The sequence below is a fragment of the Canis aureus genome, chromosome 6 (assembly GCF_053574225.1).
Source record: "Canis aureus isolate CA01 chromosome 6, VMU_Caureus_v.1.0, whole genome shotgun sequence".
NCBI lineage: Eukaryota > Metazoa > Chordata > Mammalia > Carnivora > Canidae > Canis > Canis aureus.
The window spans coordinates 43,111,277-43,131,503 of NC_135616.1; the positions used below are offsets into that span (position 1 = coordinate 43,111,277).

Here is a 20,227-nt window from a genome sequence, read left to right on the forward strand (position 1 = left end):
AAAAAAAGTTGTTTTGTAGTGATGAGACCATGGGTAGCTTTTATTTATTTTTATAATTTTGCTTTTTTGTAAGATAATAAGAACAAGAAACAATACTTTTCCTTACTAGAAACCATTTCCTTTTACTCCCTAACATATATGGTTAATATATGTTTGCAAAAAAATTATCTCTTAATAAAAAGTAAAACTTAACAGGGGCACCTGGGTGGATCAGTTGGTTTAGCATTAGATTCTTGATTTCGGCTCAGATCATTATCTCAGGGTCATGAGATCGAGCCCTCCTCCCCAATCATGTTGGGCTCCGAGCTGGGTGTGGAACCTGTTTAAGATTCTCTGTCTTCCTCTCCTTCTGCCCCTTGCTCTCCTCATACCCCACTTGTATATGCTCTTTCTCTCTTTCTTATAAGAAAAACTGAAACTTAACAGACTTCTAAAAAATATTAACAAACTTTTTTCCAATTTCTTTTTTGGAAAGGAAGCCCAAGGTGGGGCTTGATCTCACAACCCTGAGATCATGACCTGAATTAAAATCAAGAGTCTTACACTTAATTGACTGGGCCATCCAGGTGCCCCTTTTCAATTTCCTTTTAAATTTAAATTTTTGGAGTTTAAAAATGTGAATGTGAGAACCTATTCATAATATTAATTACATAAGTTTCAAAATAAACGTAATAGTTACTTTCTGGCTTCTATACCAGAAGTGCTGGTGAGAAGAAATTCTGCTTTGAATCTTCACTCAGGTTCCAGACAGATGAGCTGGTATAGCAATGTTACATAAAAGTATTCTTTGGTTATCCCTCTTGGTGAAAACACACAGTTCAAACCAAACCAGAAAATGAATGAACAAAAAGAAACAGTAAAGATGCTCAGTTAAGGTAAACTGAGAGTGAAGCAGAAAGAGAAACAAAGGCTGAATAAAAAGAACAGAAACAGGGAAGAGCCTTAAAAGGTTGCAGCAGAACCCAGATCAGTCTCTATTTCTCCAGGAATAAATATTTCCTTGTTATCATATGTCATTAAATACTTGCCCACCATATAAATTTGCTTTCAAAGTTCTGCTCATTCTTCATCATACGTTCTAATTTAGTTAAAAAAAAAAAAGACAGTATTGCTTATAAATTATCTCTAAATATGTATTTCTGGTAAACTGGGCAGAACTTTATGGTTACTAACAAAACAAAACAAAAAAAAAAACAAAAAACCAAAGGGTGAATACAAGATTTGATCTACATTCATGTTGATTATTATTTAATTCAATTTTTCTTGAACTACATGTATTTTTCTTATTTATTTATTTTTAAAGATTTTTTTTATTTATTCATAAGAGACACACAGAGAGGCAGAGACATAGGCAGAGGGAGAAGCAGGCTCCCCATGGGGAGCCTGATGAGGGAATTGATCCTGGGACTCCAGGATCATGACTTGAGCCAAAGGCAGACCAATCACTCAACCACTGGGCCACCCAGGAGCCCCACTATATACATTTTTTACTAGGTAATTTGTTTAGAAACTACATGCAGAGGCTTTCTAGAGTTTAATTACATTTCTTACACCTCAAAGTAACTCCTTACAGAATCTTAAATTCTGTCTAATTGACAGAAATAATGCATGCATTATCTTTTAAAAGATTTTATTTATTTATTCATGAGTGACACAGAGCGAGAGGCAGAGACACAGCAGAGAGAGAAGCAGGCTCCATGCAGGGAGCCCGATGTGGGACCTGATCCTGGGTCTCCAGGATCACACCCTGGGCCAAAGGTGGTGTTAAACCGCTGAGCCACCCAGGCTGCCCAACACAAATAATATTTAATTTTATAGTCATATTAGTTAAACACATGAAATCACAATTATGTGACCCATTTGGATAAAATTCAAATATTGTTAATTTTCTTTTAGCGGAAATAACTAAAAGTTACACGATAACCATCATAAATTCTTCATACTTAAAGCATTCATGCTACTTATTCTCTTTGGCCACATCCCACAGTGGCTGGGTAAATCAGCTTCATAAGATTTTACAAAATAGAAAATGGAGTGATTTCTCAAATAGTTTTCAAGCAAAAAAGCAAAGTCATTATTAAATGTGTAAAGAACCAATTAGTCATGGGAAAGTAGTGAAAGATACATGGAATATAGGGGAAAACTGAGAGAGAATAAAGAGTCTCTCTTTTATGACTACTTAGTCATGGTCTTTCAATCTGTTATTGGAATAACTAATAACTGAACAAAATATTTTTGCTGAGGGAAAATCCTAGAAATCATTATTAAAACACAATTATCCAAATGTTCTTAATTAAATATAAATAAGATTACTGAAACATCTGGATAACATTAGGGTTTTTTACAGCTGTTTGTTAAGACCTGACAAAAGAAACGCAGAATGATGGCAATTCAAGAAATTTCAGCTACTAACTGGAAAAACATTCCTTTTAAGTATCTGGAATTTTGTTCATAAATCTGGCTAATCTATATGGTTCTGCTCTTTACTCAAGCTATAGCATTTAGGCAGTTGGCTTCTCTGGATTCCAATCTACCAATGATATTTTCTAGCTACAGGTTGTTCTCCACCATGAATATGAATCACAGTTGTCAAAACTTCTCCAGTTTGGTCTAAATGTTCCTGCTCTTGCCACGGGCCAGCTTAACTCCAATAGCCATGACAGAATTAAGTGCCAAATATGACAGGGAAGAGTGAAAATGAGAATAGATGGAAAGTGAAATAAAGCATAAAGGCTAAAAAAATAAATGAGACAAAGAATAAGATGAGATAAGCAAAACCCTCTCTCCAGAATTCCTGTACAGACTGGTGTAACTGGTGTAATGAAAACTTCCTGCACCATCCAAGTCATCTTTGTATATAAGGAGGAGGAATATTAAACCCAAACTGTGCATCAAATATAAAATTATATCTACAATTTCTATCACGGTGCTAGAACATATAGCATGCACTCAGGGAACAGAAATTGGATGGTATCACTCACCTTATCAAGTTCACTTGTCAGTTTTTTATTTTCTTCTGTTAATAATACTTTTTCTCGTTCATATTGTTGTTTGAATTCATTTTCAAACTCTTCCCTTTCACTTTGACTAACATAATTCGAAATGTAAGGAAATAAAAGAAACTGAATTAAAGGTAAAGTAATTGTATACCATATGCTTCTATTCTGAAAAATAACATATCATAAACGTGCCAAATCCCAATCTTCCCCCTTAAAATTAAAAGTCATAGTCATTTCCTTTTATTTAATAGACTTGTCTGCCTACCAACATCTACTTTGTTTTTCGTTTGAAAACCTGAGGAAGACATTTGTGATTTGTAGACTTTGTGACAGTGTTCACCTTACTTGGTTGCATATATACCAGAAAGTACGGGAAAATGAGATCAGGGCAAGAAAGGGACATGTGGGCCCCAATATGATTCATATTTTAGTATCTGTGCTGCCAAAGTGAGCCCTCCAATGTGATTCCTTATACCCAGCTCAAGATTGCTAGCAAACCCTTAGTGAAATTTTCAACAGTTCTCTAAATATATTCACCCCTCCCTTCATTCTTAAGTACCTACCTACCTAACACATCCATGCATACATACATCACACATTTAATATTATAAAACTTATTTAAAATGATAGTTCTGAGGGGCACAACTAATTCACCCTCAGAGGTAAACTCAGTGCTAAGACACTTTTTGTAAACTAAGGGAGAAAGGGTAATCTCATATTCTAAACAACCAAAGAACCAATGAGGAAATTAAAGAAATAAAATACATGGAAACAAATGAAAATGAATACACAATGGTCCAAAATCTCTGGGACATAGCAAAGGAGTTCTAAGAGTGAAATATCTAGCGACACAGGCCAACTCAAGGAGTAAAAAGCAGCTCACACAAACAATATAACTTTATACCTACAGTAATTGGGGGAAAAAAAAAGACAAATGAAACCCAAGGTGACCAGAAGGGAAGAAATAATAAAGACCAGAGCAGGAAAAAAAAATGAAATAGAGATTAGAAAGAAAGAAAGAAAGAAAGAAAGAAAGAAAGAAAGAAAGAAAGAAAGACCGACCCACAATGAAACCAAGAACTAGTTATTTGAAAAGACAAAATTGATAAACCCTTACCTAGACTCATCAAGTAAGAAAAAAGACTCAAATACATAAAATCAGATACAAAAGAGAACATCTGACACCACAGAAATACAACCAGTCATAAAAGAATACTATGAAAAATTACATGCCAACAAATTGGACAAACTAGAAGAAATGGATAAATTCCTAGAAACACACTATCTTCCAAACTGAATCAGGAAGAAACAAAAAATCTGAACAGATCAATCACTAGTAACAAAGTGAATCAGTAATCAAAACACTTCCAAAAAAAAAAAGCAAAAACAACAACACTTCCCCAAAATAAGTCCAGGACAAGATGGCTTAACATGTGAACACCACCACACATTTAAAAAAGAGTTAGGGACGCCTGGGTGGCTCAGCAGTTGAGCAGCTGCCTTTGGCTCAGGGCGTGATCATGGGGTCCTGGGATCGAGTCCCACATCAGGCTCCCTGTATGGAGCCTGCTTCTCCCTCTGCCTGTGTCTCTGCCTCTCTCTGTGTCTCTCATGAATAAAATAAAATCTTAAAAAAAAAGAGTTAATACATACTTTCCTCAAACTTTTACAAAAAAACAGAAGAGGACAGAAATTTTCCAAATACGTTCTACGAGGCTAGCATCACCCTGATATCAAAATCAGACAAAGATACCACAAAAAAAAGAGAACTACAGGCCAAAATCCCTGATGAACCTGGATGTAAAAATGTTCAACAAAATACCAGCAAACCATATTCAACAATACATGAAAAGGATCATTCACCATGATCAAGAGGGATTTATTCTGGAATGTAAGGATGGTTCCATATGCACAAATCAATCAATATCATAAACCACATCAACAAAATGAAGGATAAAAATCATGTGATCATCTCAACAGATGCAGAAAAAGCATGTGACAAAATTCAACTTTGTATTCATGCCAAAAACTTTCAATAAAGTGGGTTTAGAGAGAACAGACCTCAACATAAAAAACGTCATCTATGAAAACCCCACAGCTAACATCCTCTATAGTGGGGAAAAACTGAGATCTTCCCATAAGGTCAGAAACAAGAAAGGACATCCACTCTCAGATCAGTGGAACAGAGATACGTGAAATAAACCCACACTTAAATGATCAATTAATCAATGACAAAAGAAGCAAGAATATACAATGGGAAAAAGACAGTCTCTTCAATAAATGGTGCTGAGAAAACTGGACAGCTACATGCAAAAGAATGAAACTGGACCACTTTCTCATACCATACATAAAAATAAACTCAACACAGATTAAAGTCCTAAATGTGAGATCTGAAAAAATTGCTAAAGAGAGTACAGGCAGTATTATCTGACATTGGCCATAGCAATACTTTTTTAGATATGTCTCCTAAGACAGGGGAAACACAAGCAAAAATAAACTGTTGGGACTAATCAAAATAAAAAACTTGCACAGTGAAGGAAACCATCATCAAAATGAAAAGGCAATCTACTGAATGGGAGAAGATATTTGTAAATGACATATCCAATTAGGAGTTAATAACCAAAGTATACAAAGAACTTATACAATTCAACACACACAAAAACCAAGTAATCCAATTAAAAAACAAGAAGAGGACCTAAATAGACATTTTTCTAAAGAAGACATACAGATGGTCAACAGACACATGAAAAAGATGCTCAACATCACTTATCAGGGAAATGCAAATTCAAACCACAATGAGATTATCATCTCACGCCTTCAGAATGGCTAACATAAAAAAAAAAAAGAAGTAAGTGTTGGCAAGGATGTGTAAAAAAAGGATCCCTCACTGATGGGAATGCAAACAGTGTGGAAGACAGTATGGAGGTGCCTCAAAAAATTGAAAACAGAAATACCATATGATCCAGTAATTCCACTACTAGGTATTTATCTAAGAAAAACAAAAACACAAATTTGAAAAGATATATGCAACCTTCTGTTTACTGCAGCATTATTTACAAAACCAAGATATGGAAGCAACCCAAGTGTCTATCAATAGACAAATGGATAAGGAAGATGTGGTATATACATACACAATGCAATATTACACAGCCATAAAAAGGGTTGAGATCTTGCCATTTGTAGTAACATGGATGGGCCTAAAGGGTATGAAGCTAAGTGAAAGAAGCCAGACCTAGAAAGACAAATACCATATGATTTCACTGACATGTAGAATCTAAAAATCAAAACAAATGAATACACAAACAAACAAAAAGCAGAATCAGACCCATAAATACAGGGAACAAACATAGTTGCCAGAAGGGAAGGACAGTGGAAGATGGGAAGAATGGGTGGGGCAGAGTAGGAGGTGCAGGATTCCAGGTATGGAATGAATAAGACATAGAAATAAAAGGCACAGTCTGGGGATACAATCGATGTTATTGTAACGGTGTTGTACAGTGACAGATGGCAGCTGCACTAATGAGCACAGGTAAGATTGTGTGTCAACCTAAACTCAATTTAAAAAAATTAAAGAGGCTTATATCTTAGCAGTAAATGAAATTCAATGTGGATCTGTTCTGGGTAATTTCATATGACTGATTCCAAGTCAACAAAGAACATAAGTAATGGCTGATTTTAAAAATGAAATCTTAAAAACCTCTTCTATCACTGTATTAGTGAATATAAATGAAATTATAATTTAAGTGATAAATTCTGGGAAAACAGACCATCCTGTGTGCAAGCAAATCTCCCACTTTAAAATGTCCAATTGATGGATGAATGGATATAGAAGATGTACACACACACACACACACACAGAGAAATATGACTCAGCCATCAAAAAGAATGAAATCTTGCCATTTGCAACAACATGGATGGAACTGGACTGTATTATACTAAGCCAAATAAGTCAGTCAGAGAAAGACAATATTATATGATTTCATTCATATGTGGAATTAAAGAAATAAAACAGATGAACATACGAGAAGGGAAGGAAAAATAAAATAAGACAAAATCAGAGAGGGGGACAAACGAAGAGACTCAACTCTAGGAAACAGGGTAGCTGGGGGCGGGGTGGTCACTGGGTGATGGGCATGAAGGAGGGCACCTGTTGTGATGAGCACTGGGTATTATATAAGACTGATGAATCACTGAGCTCTACCTCTTAAACTAATACTACACTATATGTTAACTAACTTGAACTTAAATAAAATTTTAAAAAATCTTCCTTGATTCAGAAGAAACTCCAAGTAACGATAAAAACTTGAAAAATGGCAAAGAAGCCTTTTAGGAAAACATCTACACAAATAAACTGAGTGAAATTTCTATGTAAAACTTTTTTTTTCCTACTAGCATTACACAAAGCTGAAGTCTCTTCCATACTAAAACAAAACAAACACACTCTTCCCTGAACCCTATGTCATGCTTCATTTTCCAATTCCCTGACTTCCTGTTCACTGGAAACCATCTGGAAACCTTGAACAGGTGTGCTGTATCCACTTTCTCATTACCTAACTGTTCCTCACAGGAATCTGGCTTCTGCCAAGCTACAACCACAAAAACTTGTTCTCTCACAACCAGCTGCTGTTGTTATCACATCCAGTCCATTGGACACCTTGGACAGCGTCATCCATTTCCTCCCTCTTGAAATGCTACCTTCTCTTGGCTTAGGTAACACCACACTCTATTTCCAGACTTCAGCTCTGCCTTTTTGGTCCCCACACTCTTTCTGTGCTTCCTGTAAATGCTCATGCTCGACTTCTCTCTCCATACATTTCCCCTGAGCTGGCTCATTTACTGCACCACCTGAATCCAATGACCTGTGATGCTGGTGAACTCTGAATTTAGTTGAACCTCTCCTGGGCTTATCTAAACTGCTGGCTTGGTATCTCCACAAAGATATCTTGCCAAGAACCTCAAATTCAACAAGCCCAACTCATGAGGGCGTGACACATAACCAAGTTCCTACTACCCTGTTTACTGTTCTCATGCACTCTACCCTCTTCTCTTTCCACAGGTGAGAAGCACAGCTAAGCATCTGCTTGAGTACAGTTCCAATACTTTTCTCCCTCTCTCTCCTGAATCATCTGTTGGATAATTTCTATCAGATTATAAATAAGCTTGATATTATTTCTTCCATCTAAAAACAGCAACAAAAGGCAAAATAATTTCTTTTGGGATAAATTTCTCCTCCAGCTACTGCTGCACTGCACTACTTGCTTTTCAGAGACTCCAACTACTACTCTATTTTCCAACTGCACCGCTTCAAATCTTGGATCCCACTGTGGGGTTTTTGCCCACTTGTTCCACTGAAATCGTTCCTATCAAAGTTACCAATGAGTCTCATCTTGTTAAATTCAATGATCATTGTTTGGGCCTCATCTTACTCAATTCAGAACTCATCTCATTTAACACATAGACTGATTTGATATGCTTTCATGACATGGTTTCCAGGACACCAAATTTGCCTGGTCTTCTTCCTATCATTCTGTGCCGTCCATTTGGCTGTTTCTTCCTCATTTCCAAACTCCGAAAGACTGGAGCATGCCAGGGCTCAGTGCTGGACCTCTTTCCTATCGATAGCAATCACTAAGTGACTTCATATAGTCTCAATGTTTTAAATACTGTATGAGTATAAATACTCCCAGGATTTTCTCTCACCCTAAAATCCAGGTTGATCTATCCAATGGCCTACATGACAAATCCATGTGAGTGTCTATAAGCATCTTAAACATAACTTTTAAAAAATGAGCTCCTGATAATAGTACTATCTCAAACGTACTTCTCTTGCACTGTTCCTCTCTAAATGGTAACTACATTCTCCTGTGAAGGTCCCAAACCTCACTATCATCCTTGATTCTTCCTCTTCCTTTCTCACTCCACATCTAGTTCATCAGCAAAAATCAGTCTTTACTTTTAAGGAGTATCAGAATTCCAACATTTCTTAGCACTGCTTCGGCCTCCACCCTAGGCCAACCCACTGTCCTCTTTGGCCTGGGTATCGTGGACAGCTTTCTAAATCATTTCCGTGCTTTTATCTAAGTCAGACTGTTCTTAACCCAGTAGCCAGAGTAACCGTGTTAAAACACAACCCAGTATTTGCCAGTTTTCCACTCAAAATCCTGTAGTATGTCCCTGCAATGGTTTTACTCAGGGCAAATAACCAGAAGTTGGCTGTCACAAAGCCTTGCATGATCTGATCCTGTACCCTCTCCTAGTCTTTCCCCTTGAGTCTACCTTGGCCTTATTGGCCTCATTATTTTTAATAGACTTTTAAAGAAAAGTTTTAGGTTCATATCAGAGATTTCCCAGAAAACACAGGTAGAGCCTCCCCACAACACCCCCACCAGAGTGGAACATGTGTTTTGTCAGTAAACTTACAGTGGACACATCACCACCACCACTCAAACTTCACAGCTTCTATCAGGGTTTGGACATGTGTACAATAGCATGCACCCCATCATCATAGCATCACACAGAGTAGCTGCGCTGACCTGGATATCTTCCTGGACATCCTCTGCTCTCCCCCAAGCCCTGGCAACCACTGATCTTTTTACTATCTCTATAGTTTTGTCTTCTCCTTATTTCTTTTACCAGACTGTTTTCTGTGTAGAGTGTACTTCTTCTACATCTGTACAGGGGCCTCCCTACTTTCTTCAGCCCTTACTTCAATTACCTTCTCAGCATAACTTCCCCAGACTGGCCTATACATACAATTAATCTCCCCCTCAGTGCTTCACGGGCTGGTCCTGTACCATATTTTTCGTTCTTGACACTTATCATTACCTAGTGTATTCTATATTTTACTTATTTTGTTTGTAGTCTTTCATCTAACTGAAGGAAAGCTCCATAAAGATGGAGATTTTTTTTGTCTGTTCACTGCTATGTTTGCAGGGCCTAGAACAGTGCTTTACCTACCACAGGTTCTAAAAAAATTTTGTTGAATGAATGTACCAAAACTAAATAAATTTTGGCTTTCCATAGAAGTTGAGATTGACAACAGCATATATTCAGCTGCCTAAAATCCAGAAACAGGAACATCACCAGCAATTTCTCACATCTGGCCATTATGGCACCCAGGTTCTGGCTCTCTGGGATCTTCTGAGCCCACACACTTCCCTCCACCTGCAGGGCCAGCACCTGCAGTCCTGCTCTTCTCTCTCGGCCAGGTTCCTACCTGCCAGCTGCTCCCCTCAGCCCCGCCCCCAAAGAAGCAAGGGTGATCTTTCATGACCATGTGTATCACCCTGTCACCTGCCTTCAATGGCAAAAGGATGAAGTCCAAACTCTCTGCCCTCCTTCAGGATCTTGCCTCTACTTCCTTCTGCAGACCCACTTCTCACCCTCTCATCTTTCTACAACTCCCCGGTAGGGAAGAGCCTTTGTCTTCTGAATGAGCCTTGCTCCTCTCATCCTCTCCATCTCAACACAATCCTGCTACTTCTGTCTGGACACTCTTCCACAGTTAGGTATTTTCTTATTTCTTTGGTCTTGACTTAGATATAATTTTGTCCAAAACACCCAGACACACCAAAGTTTCCTTCTGTGTCTCGTGCACGGGTGCTCCTGCATCTTCCTTGTGCTCCTACTATTCTGTTTGCTTTCCCATCAGGCTGCATTATAATCTACTATTTACCAATCTAGGGCTGGGAGATGGAGACTACCCATAAATCTCCAATCTCTAGCATACAACAGGCACTCAAGGAATATTTGTGAGACAAGTAAATGACTTGATTCTTACCTCTCTCTTCTGTTTTTCTCTAATTTGTCTTTCAAAATCATAATTTCCTTGTTGAGAGCAAGTTGCTGGCCTTCTGAATCATGAAGTTCTTTCTTCAGATTTTTAATTTCATTTGCATGTATTCCTTCTCTTTTAGACAATTCCTCTTCATAAAAGATACTTTTCTTTTCCAAATCCGTCTTTAGTTTGGATATCTCCTGCTGGTGTTCTATGCTGCACAGTCCTGGGGAGTAACTAATTTGTTTCTGCTATAGAAAAAATGACAAAAAATTGGTTCATCTGTAAGAATAATAAAATATCAAGTAATAACTTCTTTCTACAATATAAAGAACTGTTCATATAGCTGAACATTATTTTTATATATTATCACCTAAACATATTTTCTTTACTAAGGCTATTAATCTTTTGTCTGCCATATGCTACGACTCTCTTTCTCAGTAGGTATTCCTTTATCATGTTGTATTTTACAGCCTTCTTCACACCAAGATTATATATTTATCTGTAATTTCTGCTCATGGCTATATAATTATATGTTTATATTTTAATTTCTAGTTCATACATAATTATCATTGGTATATGGAGTACCAGAAAAATCTAACTGCATTCTATTTCTGATGTGGAACTAATAAAGGATTATAAAGATGTTTGTGTCTTTAGAAGATTACATCGGGGTAGGAAATGACAGAGCTAGAATGTGCAACAGGAAAGAGAGCGCTTTTCCAGTGGTCCAGGAAAACAGACAAAGGTTTAATCAAACATCTTCACATCCACTAGAATAAATGATAGGTTTCTTGGCATTTATGTAGGGCATTAGGGACAAGAAATTTAGTTGAAAGCCAACTTTTTAGAAATTATGATGAAATATATTCTCAGTAATAAGGTGCAAGAAATATACAAAGTCCAAAGCTCCTTCCAGACAATGGCTAAATGGTGAACAGAAACATACAAAGATTACACTGAACCTCCCGAGCTTTGTAATTTTTCTATTACTTTGCTATATGCTATTTTCCCAGGTGATCAAAAAAAAAAAAAGTTTGAAACCCAAAACACCTATGGGTTTATGTTTAGTGACAACAAGGAATCATGCTCTGGAGGATGTGGTCCTTTTTTTGAAAACAGTATTAAGGGCTGAAAACCTGTTAATAGCTGGTTTAAAGTTGAGAGAAAACTATCCTCACTTCTTCACATAATTAAAAAAAAAGACATCAATTGTTCTGGAGATATGTCTCTGGGGTATTCATTGTAGTATGCAAGACTCAGACTGTCCAGCAGTTTCTGTGGCAGCCTGACACACAAAGCTCTGCTGGGACTGGGAGGAGCCACAGCAAGTCAGATTCTGGCCCTACACATCTCTACAAAAAAGAGACCCTAAATCCGCATCTGTGGCACTGACCACTTACCTATACTACTCTTTCATTTTTGTAATCAACTAAAAAACAATCTTAGTTTGCTGTTCTGCTTAGTATAGCTTGGCTGTTGGAATGGTAGCAGCATGCACTTAAGTTTCAAGCAAAAACTACCCTGACATCAAAACCTAATAAAGATACCATCAAAACAAGTCATAGCCTCAAGTCACTTGTTGATAAGGTTGTAAAAAAAGTCAAATAAAATGCTGATAAAATCAAACCTTTTATAGGAAAGAACAATCTACTACCAGGAAAGAAAAGGTCTTATTGCAGGTATTGAAGGTAACTTAATACTGGTAAACTTATTAATTAAACACACAAAAATTGCATTACTTTAATAGATTAAATTAAAATAAATCCAGATGACAATCTCAGTAAGTACCTATGCCCAAAACTATTTTATAAAGTCCCATACCCATTCCGAATACTACCTCACATCCCACAATAAAACAAAACAAAACAAAAAAACAGTAAAGTGATTCTCCTTTACCCATTTTCCAGCTATCAGACAAAATAATACCTACTGGTGAAGCACCAGAAATACATACAAGAGATTTAGGAATAATAACCAAAATGGTGTCTACCATTACTTCTTACTTAGTTTTTAGATATTGTCTGAACAAGTAACGTGCAATACTTACAAGAAATGAGTATCAGAAAGGTGATAAAACCATTATAATTTCCATAAAATTGCCCACAAAATGTAAATAAATCCACTAAAAAGTGTTGTAACTGATAAAGCTGAATAAAGCAACTGCATGTAAGATAAACACAAATCAACAATACTTCTGAGTAGTGGAATGAGCAGTAATAAAACAGGTAAAAATTTCATTGTTTATAGCAAAAACAATCTAAGAAAAATTATTAGAAACTAATACATGCAGGGGGGAATAACAATAGTGAGTAATTTGAATTATATGAAGAAAGGACAAGTCTATAAAAGACATAAAAGAAGACTTGAAACAATATACGAAAATATCCACTACTTGAAAGACTAAATGTAAATGTATTCAATATTTCTCATATTATACTCCTTGTAAATATAATAAAAAAATAAATATGGGAGATGGTGCACAAGTGTTCCTTGTATACAAGAAAAATACACTTGTAAAAAATGCCAAACAAAACCCTGGGGGGAAAAGGAATAAAGAGGGAGAGAGAAGAATGTTCTTTTCAGATATTAAAACATACTATAAAAATCTCTAATAAAGTCTCAGTATAGTAAAGCTCTATCCCAAAATAATTCAATATATGAGACGTCTTCAGTCACCGAGGAAGGCAGTGATTAACAGAATTGGAACCACCAATTAGTAACAAAAGAATAAAATTATTCTCATAACATCCCATCCAGCAAAACAAATCCCAAGTAAGTTAGATTTAAATATATTTACAAATATATAGAAGTATAATTGACTAGAGTTAAATATTTTTAAACCCAATAGAAACATCCAGGAGAAGGCAGAATTACATACTTAACAAACTAAAAAAAGGACAAGCCAAGTTTTGAAGCAATAAAAGAAACAGTAAGGAAAATAAGAACAAGTCTCCTATAATCTGAAAAGGAAACAAGACCAAAATTAAAGGGCAAGTGATAAGTGAATAAACAGTTGTGGAAAAATGGAAGGAAAATATAGTTTTCACTATGCAAAGAGTTTATATGAATTTTAAGAGAAACAGGTAGCCTGCATATTAAAAATGCAAATGACGAAAAGCAGTAATTCACAAAGAAAAAATACAGTTAATAATCTAATAATGCAAGAAATGCCTCTTATACTTGCAACAATTTGTGGTCTGCATCAAGTGCCTTAAAGTGATCTGACAATTTCATTTCTAGATATCTAGTTTAAGAAACAATATCCAAAAATGCAATGCACAGAAGTGCTCATGGTAGTGACAGTGTTGAAAAAGTGAAACATAAATATTCAATAGTAGAGAACTAGACTAAGTGGATATTCTTCTATACTCATTAAAATCATGTTTGTGACAGTTAGGTAAAGAGCGTAAATGCTTGTATCACACTTTCAAGTGAATAATTACATGTGTTAAGAGCTGAATTTTGTCCTTCCAAAATTCATGTTAAAGCATGTTAAGCACTAGTACCTCAAATAGTCTCAAATACTGCATGATCTACCTTATATGTGGAATCTAAAAAAGTCAAACTCTTAGGAGCAGAGGGTAGAATGGTGGTTGTCAAGGGGGGGTATGGAGGAAATGAGAAAATGGTGAAAAACAAAAGTTTCAAATAGGATGAATAAATTCTGGAGATCTAAGGTTAAAGCAGGGTGACTAAAGTTAACAGTACTGTATTGTATACATGAAATTTCTAAGAGGGTAGATCTTAATTGTTCTCAGCCAAAAAAAAAAAAAAAAAGATAAGTGACAGTATGTTAATTACCTTGTTGTGGTATATATTTCACAATGTATACAGATATTTAAACATTACATTTTATACCTTAAATATATACAATTATGATTTGTCAATTATATCTCAATAAGGCTGGAAAAAAGAAAGTAAAAGTAGGGTCTTTACAGAGGTAACTGACTTAAAAGGAGATCTTTAGGGTAGGCCCTATTCCAATAAAACTGTATCCTTATAAAAAGAAGAAATTTGGACTTGCAGTCTTGCACAGAGGAAGAAGGCAGAGATCCAGGTGATACATAAGCCAAGGAATGCAAACCATCAAAAGCCAAGCCTGCCAACACTTTGATTTCAGGTATCTAGTTGCAATAATTGAGACAATAAATTCTGGTTTCTCAGGTTACCCAGTTTCTGGTAATTTGTAGCAGCCCAGCAAACTAATACAACAGGGTAAAAAGTTCTTGTAGCATATGATCACAATTGAAAAGTTGTTTGTTTTTTTAAAGAGCCTTACTGACATATTATTCATATACCATACTATTCACCCATTTAAAGTGTACAATTCAATGGTTAATTTTAAGTAGTGTGTGTGTGTGTGTATATATATATATATATATATATATCATAAAGTTTTATCATTTTAACCATTTTAAGTGTAGAATTCAGTAAGTATTAATTACATTCAGAACGTTGTGCAACCATGACCACTATGTATTTCCAAAACTTTTTCATTATCCCAAAGAGAAATTCTCTAACCAGTCAAGAATAATTTCCCATAATCCACTCTACCTGGCCCCTGGTAACCTCGTTTACTTTTTATCTCAATGAATTTGCCTAATCTAGGTGTTTTATACAAATAGAATAATACAATACTTGTTCTTTTTTGTCTAGCACCTGTCACTTAGCATAATGTTTTCAAGATTTGTCCACGTTGGGGCATGTATCCTTATGATAGTTGAGTGACATTCCACTGTATGTATGTGTGTATTTATTTATTTATTTATTCATTCATTCATTAATTCATGATAGACAGAGAGAGAGAGAGAGAGAGAGAGAGAGAGAGAGGCAGAGACACAGGCAGAAGGAGAAGCAGGCTCCATGCTGGGTGCCCGACGCAGGAATCGATCCTGGGACTCCAGGATTGTGCCCTGGGCCAAAGGCACACGCTAAACCACTGAGCCACCCAGGGATCCCCCATTCCACCGTATTTAAAAACCACATTTTGCCTTTCCATCTGTTAATGGGCACTTGAACTGTTTCTACTTTTTGGCTATTGTAACACTGTTTCAAAGAACACTTATACAATTATCTGTTTGAGTTCTTGCTTAAAATTCTTCAGGGTACATACCTAGGAGCTGAAATGCTGGGTCATATGGTAACTCTATGTTTCCCTTTTTGAGGAACCACCAAACTATTTCACATCCTTGCAAACACTTGATTTGTTTCTTTCCCCACCTTCATTTTAGCTATCCTAGTAGGTATGGGAGTGGTATCTTGAGGTTTTAACTTCATTTCCCTAATGACTAATGATGTTGAACATCTTTTCGTGGGCTTATGAGCTATGAAAATATCCTCTTTAGAGAAATGTCTATACAAGTTATTTGCCCATTTTTTGATTGGGCATTTTGTCTTGTGTTGTTCAATTGTAGGACTTGTTTATATATTCTGGATTTCAAACTCTTATTAGATACTTGATTTGTAAATAATTTTTTCCATTTCCTTAAAAATGTCCTTTGATGCAATGCACACAAGCTTTTATTTTGATAAAGTTCAATTTATGAAAAAAAAACAAACCTTTTTTTACTTATGCTTTCAGTGTTATACCTAAGAATCCATGCATGCCATGGTCATGAATATTTACCCCAATGTTTTCTTTCAAGAGTTTTATAGTTATAGCTCTTTTATTCAGGTTGATCCATTTTGAGTAAATTGTTTTATATGGCATGGGCCAGGGATCCAAATCTGTTTGCATGCAGAAATACAGTTGTCCTGGCACATATGCTGAAGGGACTGTTCCTTCCCCTCTGAACAGATTTAGTATGATGTCCAAAATCACTTGGCCATAGATGCCAGAGATCCTTTCTCAACTCTTAGCTCTATTCCAGTGGCTTGTGTTTCTATTCTTGTATCAGTACACCATCTTTTTGTTACTGTAACTTTGTAGTCAGTCTTGAAACTGGAAAGTTTGAGTCCTCTAATTCTGTTTTTCTTTTGGTTTGTTACTTGGGGCCACTTGCAATTCCATTTGAATTTCAGGATCATATTTTCCATTTCTGCAAAAAGGACTGTTGGAATTTTACTAGGAATTGTGATGAACCTGTACATCACTTTGGGTAACACAACATCTAAACAATATTAAGTGATACCATACACATAGGATGGATGTCTACTTGTCTCCTTTAATATCTTTCAGCAATGTTTTATAATTTTCATCACACAACTCTAACCTTCTTGGTTAAATTTACTCCAAGAAACTCTATTCTTTTAGCTGTTATTGTAACTGAAATCGCTCCCACAATTTCCTCTGTGGATTATTCACTGCTGGCATACGGAAACACAACTATTTATTGTGTGTTGGTCCTGCAACCTCAGGGTCATTTGTTTTCTAACTGTTGAGTTTTAAAAGTTCTTTGCATATTCTGCACAACAGTCTTTTATTGGATCGGTCTACAATTTTTTGCAGTCTGTGCTTCATCTTTTCATTCTCTTCACAATGTCTTTTGCAGAGCAAAAATATTTAATTTCAATGAAATCTAGCATATCAATTCTTTATTTCATGATTATGCCATTGGTGCTGCATGCAGGAAGTCACTGTCCTACCAAAAGCGATCTAGGTCTTCTATGTTATCTCCTAGGAATGTTATAGTTTTACATTTTACATTTAGGTCTGTGACCCATTTTGAATAAATTTTTATAAAGGGTACAAGTTCTATGTCTAGATTCATTCATTCAGTTTTGGATATCTAGGTGTTCAGCACCATTTGATGAAAACACAATCTTTGCTCCATTATATTGCCTTCGCTCCTTTGTTAAAAATGACTTATTGGTATATTCATTTGCCACTACCACATAGCCATGATTACTGCAGACTTATGGTAAATCTTCAAGTCAAGTACTGTCAGTCTTTTCTGTGTTCTCTTCCTTCAGTATGGTGTTGGCTATTCGTCTTTTGTATTCTAGGTCTTTTGTATTTTATTTCTGTGGGTACTAATATTAATATTATTGAGTTTTAAATGTCAAATTCCACTTGTTTACTGCTGTCATAAAGGACAGTGACTGGCTTTTGTGTATTAAAACCTTGTATCCTTCAACCTTCCTAAATGGCTTATTAGTTCCAGTTGTTTTGTCAATCCTATTTGATTCTCTATGTAGATGCTCATGTCATCCCTAAACAGTTTCACATCTTCCTTCACAATCTGTATACCTCTTATTTTGTCTTTTTGTATTAGCACATTAGCTAGGATATGCAATACAATGTTAAAAGGCAGTGGTGAGAAGTACATCTTCACCATGCTCTTGATCTTAGTGGGGAAATGTCAAGCTTCTCACAAGTATGATGTTAGCTCATTTTCTGTTAGACATTCTCAGGTTTAGAAATTACTGACAGCTTTTTATTTGAACAGATGTTGGATTCTGTCAGGTGCTTTATTTGCATGTATTGAGATGATCATGTGATTTTTTTAGTCTATTGATGTGACACATTTTATTTGCTAATTTTTGAATGCCAAACCAGTCTTGCATACATGGGGTAAAAATACCACTATGGTATCATGTGTAATTCTTATTATACACTGTTGGATACAATTTATTAATATTTTGTTCAGGATTTTTGCATCCATGTCTATAAGACATATTGGTCTGTGGCTTTTTTCATGTAATGTTTTTCCCTAGTTTTAGTATTTGAGTAATGCTGGGTCATAAAATGACTTAGTAAATATTCTTTCTGCTTCTGACTTCTGAAAGAGATTGTAGAAAATTACTATGACTTCTTCCTTTCATATTTTGTAGAACATACCTGGGCCTGGTGCTTTTCCGGAAGGTTATTAATTATTGATCCAATTTGACAGAATACTTTTTAGATTATTTATTTTTTCTGTGTCAGCTTTGGCAGCTTGTGTCTTTTAAGGAACTAGTCCATTTCATCTAGGATATCAAATTTGTGTGTATGAAGTTATTCACAGTATTCCTTTATTAACCTTTTGATGAACATGAGATATGTAGGGATGTCTTCTCTTTGATTCCTAATATTAGTAGTATCTTCTCTTTTTTTCTTTGTTTTTGGTTTTATTTGTATTTTATTTTATAATAAGTGTTTAAAAATATAGCAGAAAGAACAGCATGTAAAACAGAATAAGCATATTCTTTGCAAAAAGATTTACTACAGAAAAGAGAAGAAAACTTTTAACAAAAAACTAGTGTCAAGAGAAATGCAAATGTGTGAAATAATATAGACTATTATCTAAAGGTAATCCCCTTCTTTTCAAGTATCTGGGGAGGTTATTAAATTTACATAAAGTACTGAACCCTGAGCTTACAGATTTGAAAATCAGTTTGTAAGACACTTTCACTGGAAAAATGAAAGTGAACCAAATTGTCTCAAAACGAATGAAAAATAAAATAAAGCAGTAATAGGGGAGGGGCAAGATGGCAGAAGAGTAGGGGTCTTCAACTCACCTGGTCCCACAAACTTACCTAGATAACTTTCAAAACATCCTGAACACCTACGAATTTGACCTGAGATTTAAAGAGAGAACAGCTGGAATGCTACAAAAAGAAAAGTTTTTGCTTCTAACAAGGTAGGAAGGTGGAAAAAACTAAATAAATGAAAAAGAATAAAATGGAGGAGGGGAACCGCGAGTAGCCCGGATAAAGCAAAAGCCTCTGGGACAGGAAAGCCCAGCCCTGGAGAAGCAGGAACTTTAAAACTCCATGCTAGAGTCTTCCTGGATGGAAAAGTGCTTAGCCGGGAAACTGGGCAGAATCGCAGGAGGGGCAGTGAAGCCTCTAGATTCCTGGAGGGGCACCTGGGGAAAAGCTCACCACAAGCCACAGTCCGATATGGGTAAAGGGCAGGAGCATCGCAGCCCTCTGAGGCATTTGGGAGAAGCCAGTCAGTGAGGTGGACCGGCTCTGGGCAGAGGTGGCTGTGCCCCATTCCCTTTGGGAGAGGTGGCCCCCAGGAGCACGGTTCCAGCAGAACAGGGCCCTGGATCTCAGGGTGCCCAAGCAGACAAAGCCAGGGATCCTGCATTCCCCCGGGACCAGCAGAAGCAGGGAGGGCACAGGACAGCGAGAACTCTCCTGCCAGTGGGTCTCCAAGCTGTGCAGATCAGTGCACCTGTGCCATGCTCCCCCGGGAGCATCTAGGCCAGTGTGGACTAGGAAACTGCAGTTAGTTACTCGCAGGGAGCTCAACTCCAGAGCTGAAGATGTGGCCATCACCATTGTTGTTCTTCCTCAATTGTTTCACCTTGTGCCAGGGAACAAAGGCCTCATGGGGATAAACAGCTCCCACTGAGCCCAGCACCTGGCAGGGGGTGGGGCATCTCTCACCAGGCACACACATCTGAGAATCAGCAAAGCAGACCCCTCCCCCAGAAGACCAGCTGGAAGAACAAGGTAAGAGCAAGTTTCTTGACCAAACAGCCCTGGAAAGCTCCAGGACCAAGGGAAAATTGAGGGG

At 36.5% G+C, this 20,227-nt stretch overlaps 1 protein-coding gene across 22 annotated transcripts in view; it reads right to left on the reverse strand.

Annotated features, from left to right (window-relative positions):
- The window catches only part of CDC42BPA (CDC42 binding protein kinase alpha), a 309,696-nt gene that overhangs the window by 85,894 nt on the left and 203,575 nt on the right, over positions 1-20,227 (reverse strand). For 20 of the 22 annotated variants that reach the window (XR_013381712.1, XM_077901337.1, XM_077901328.1 and 17 more), the window contains 2 exons: positions 10,780-11,027; positions 2,982-3,087 (listed from right to left, as the gene is read on the reverse strand). Coding sequence is in view for 21 of the 22 variants with exons in the window: in XM_077901337.1 (XP_077757463.1) it covers positions 2,982-3,087; positions 10,780-11,027 (354 nt within the window). In the remaining variant the exon portion in view is untranslated. The remainder of the gene's footprint in view (positions 1-2,981; positions 3,088-10,779; positions 11,028-20,227) is intronic. The other 2 variants (XM_077901329.1, XM_077901341.1) reach the window with 1 other exon arrangement.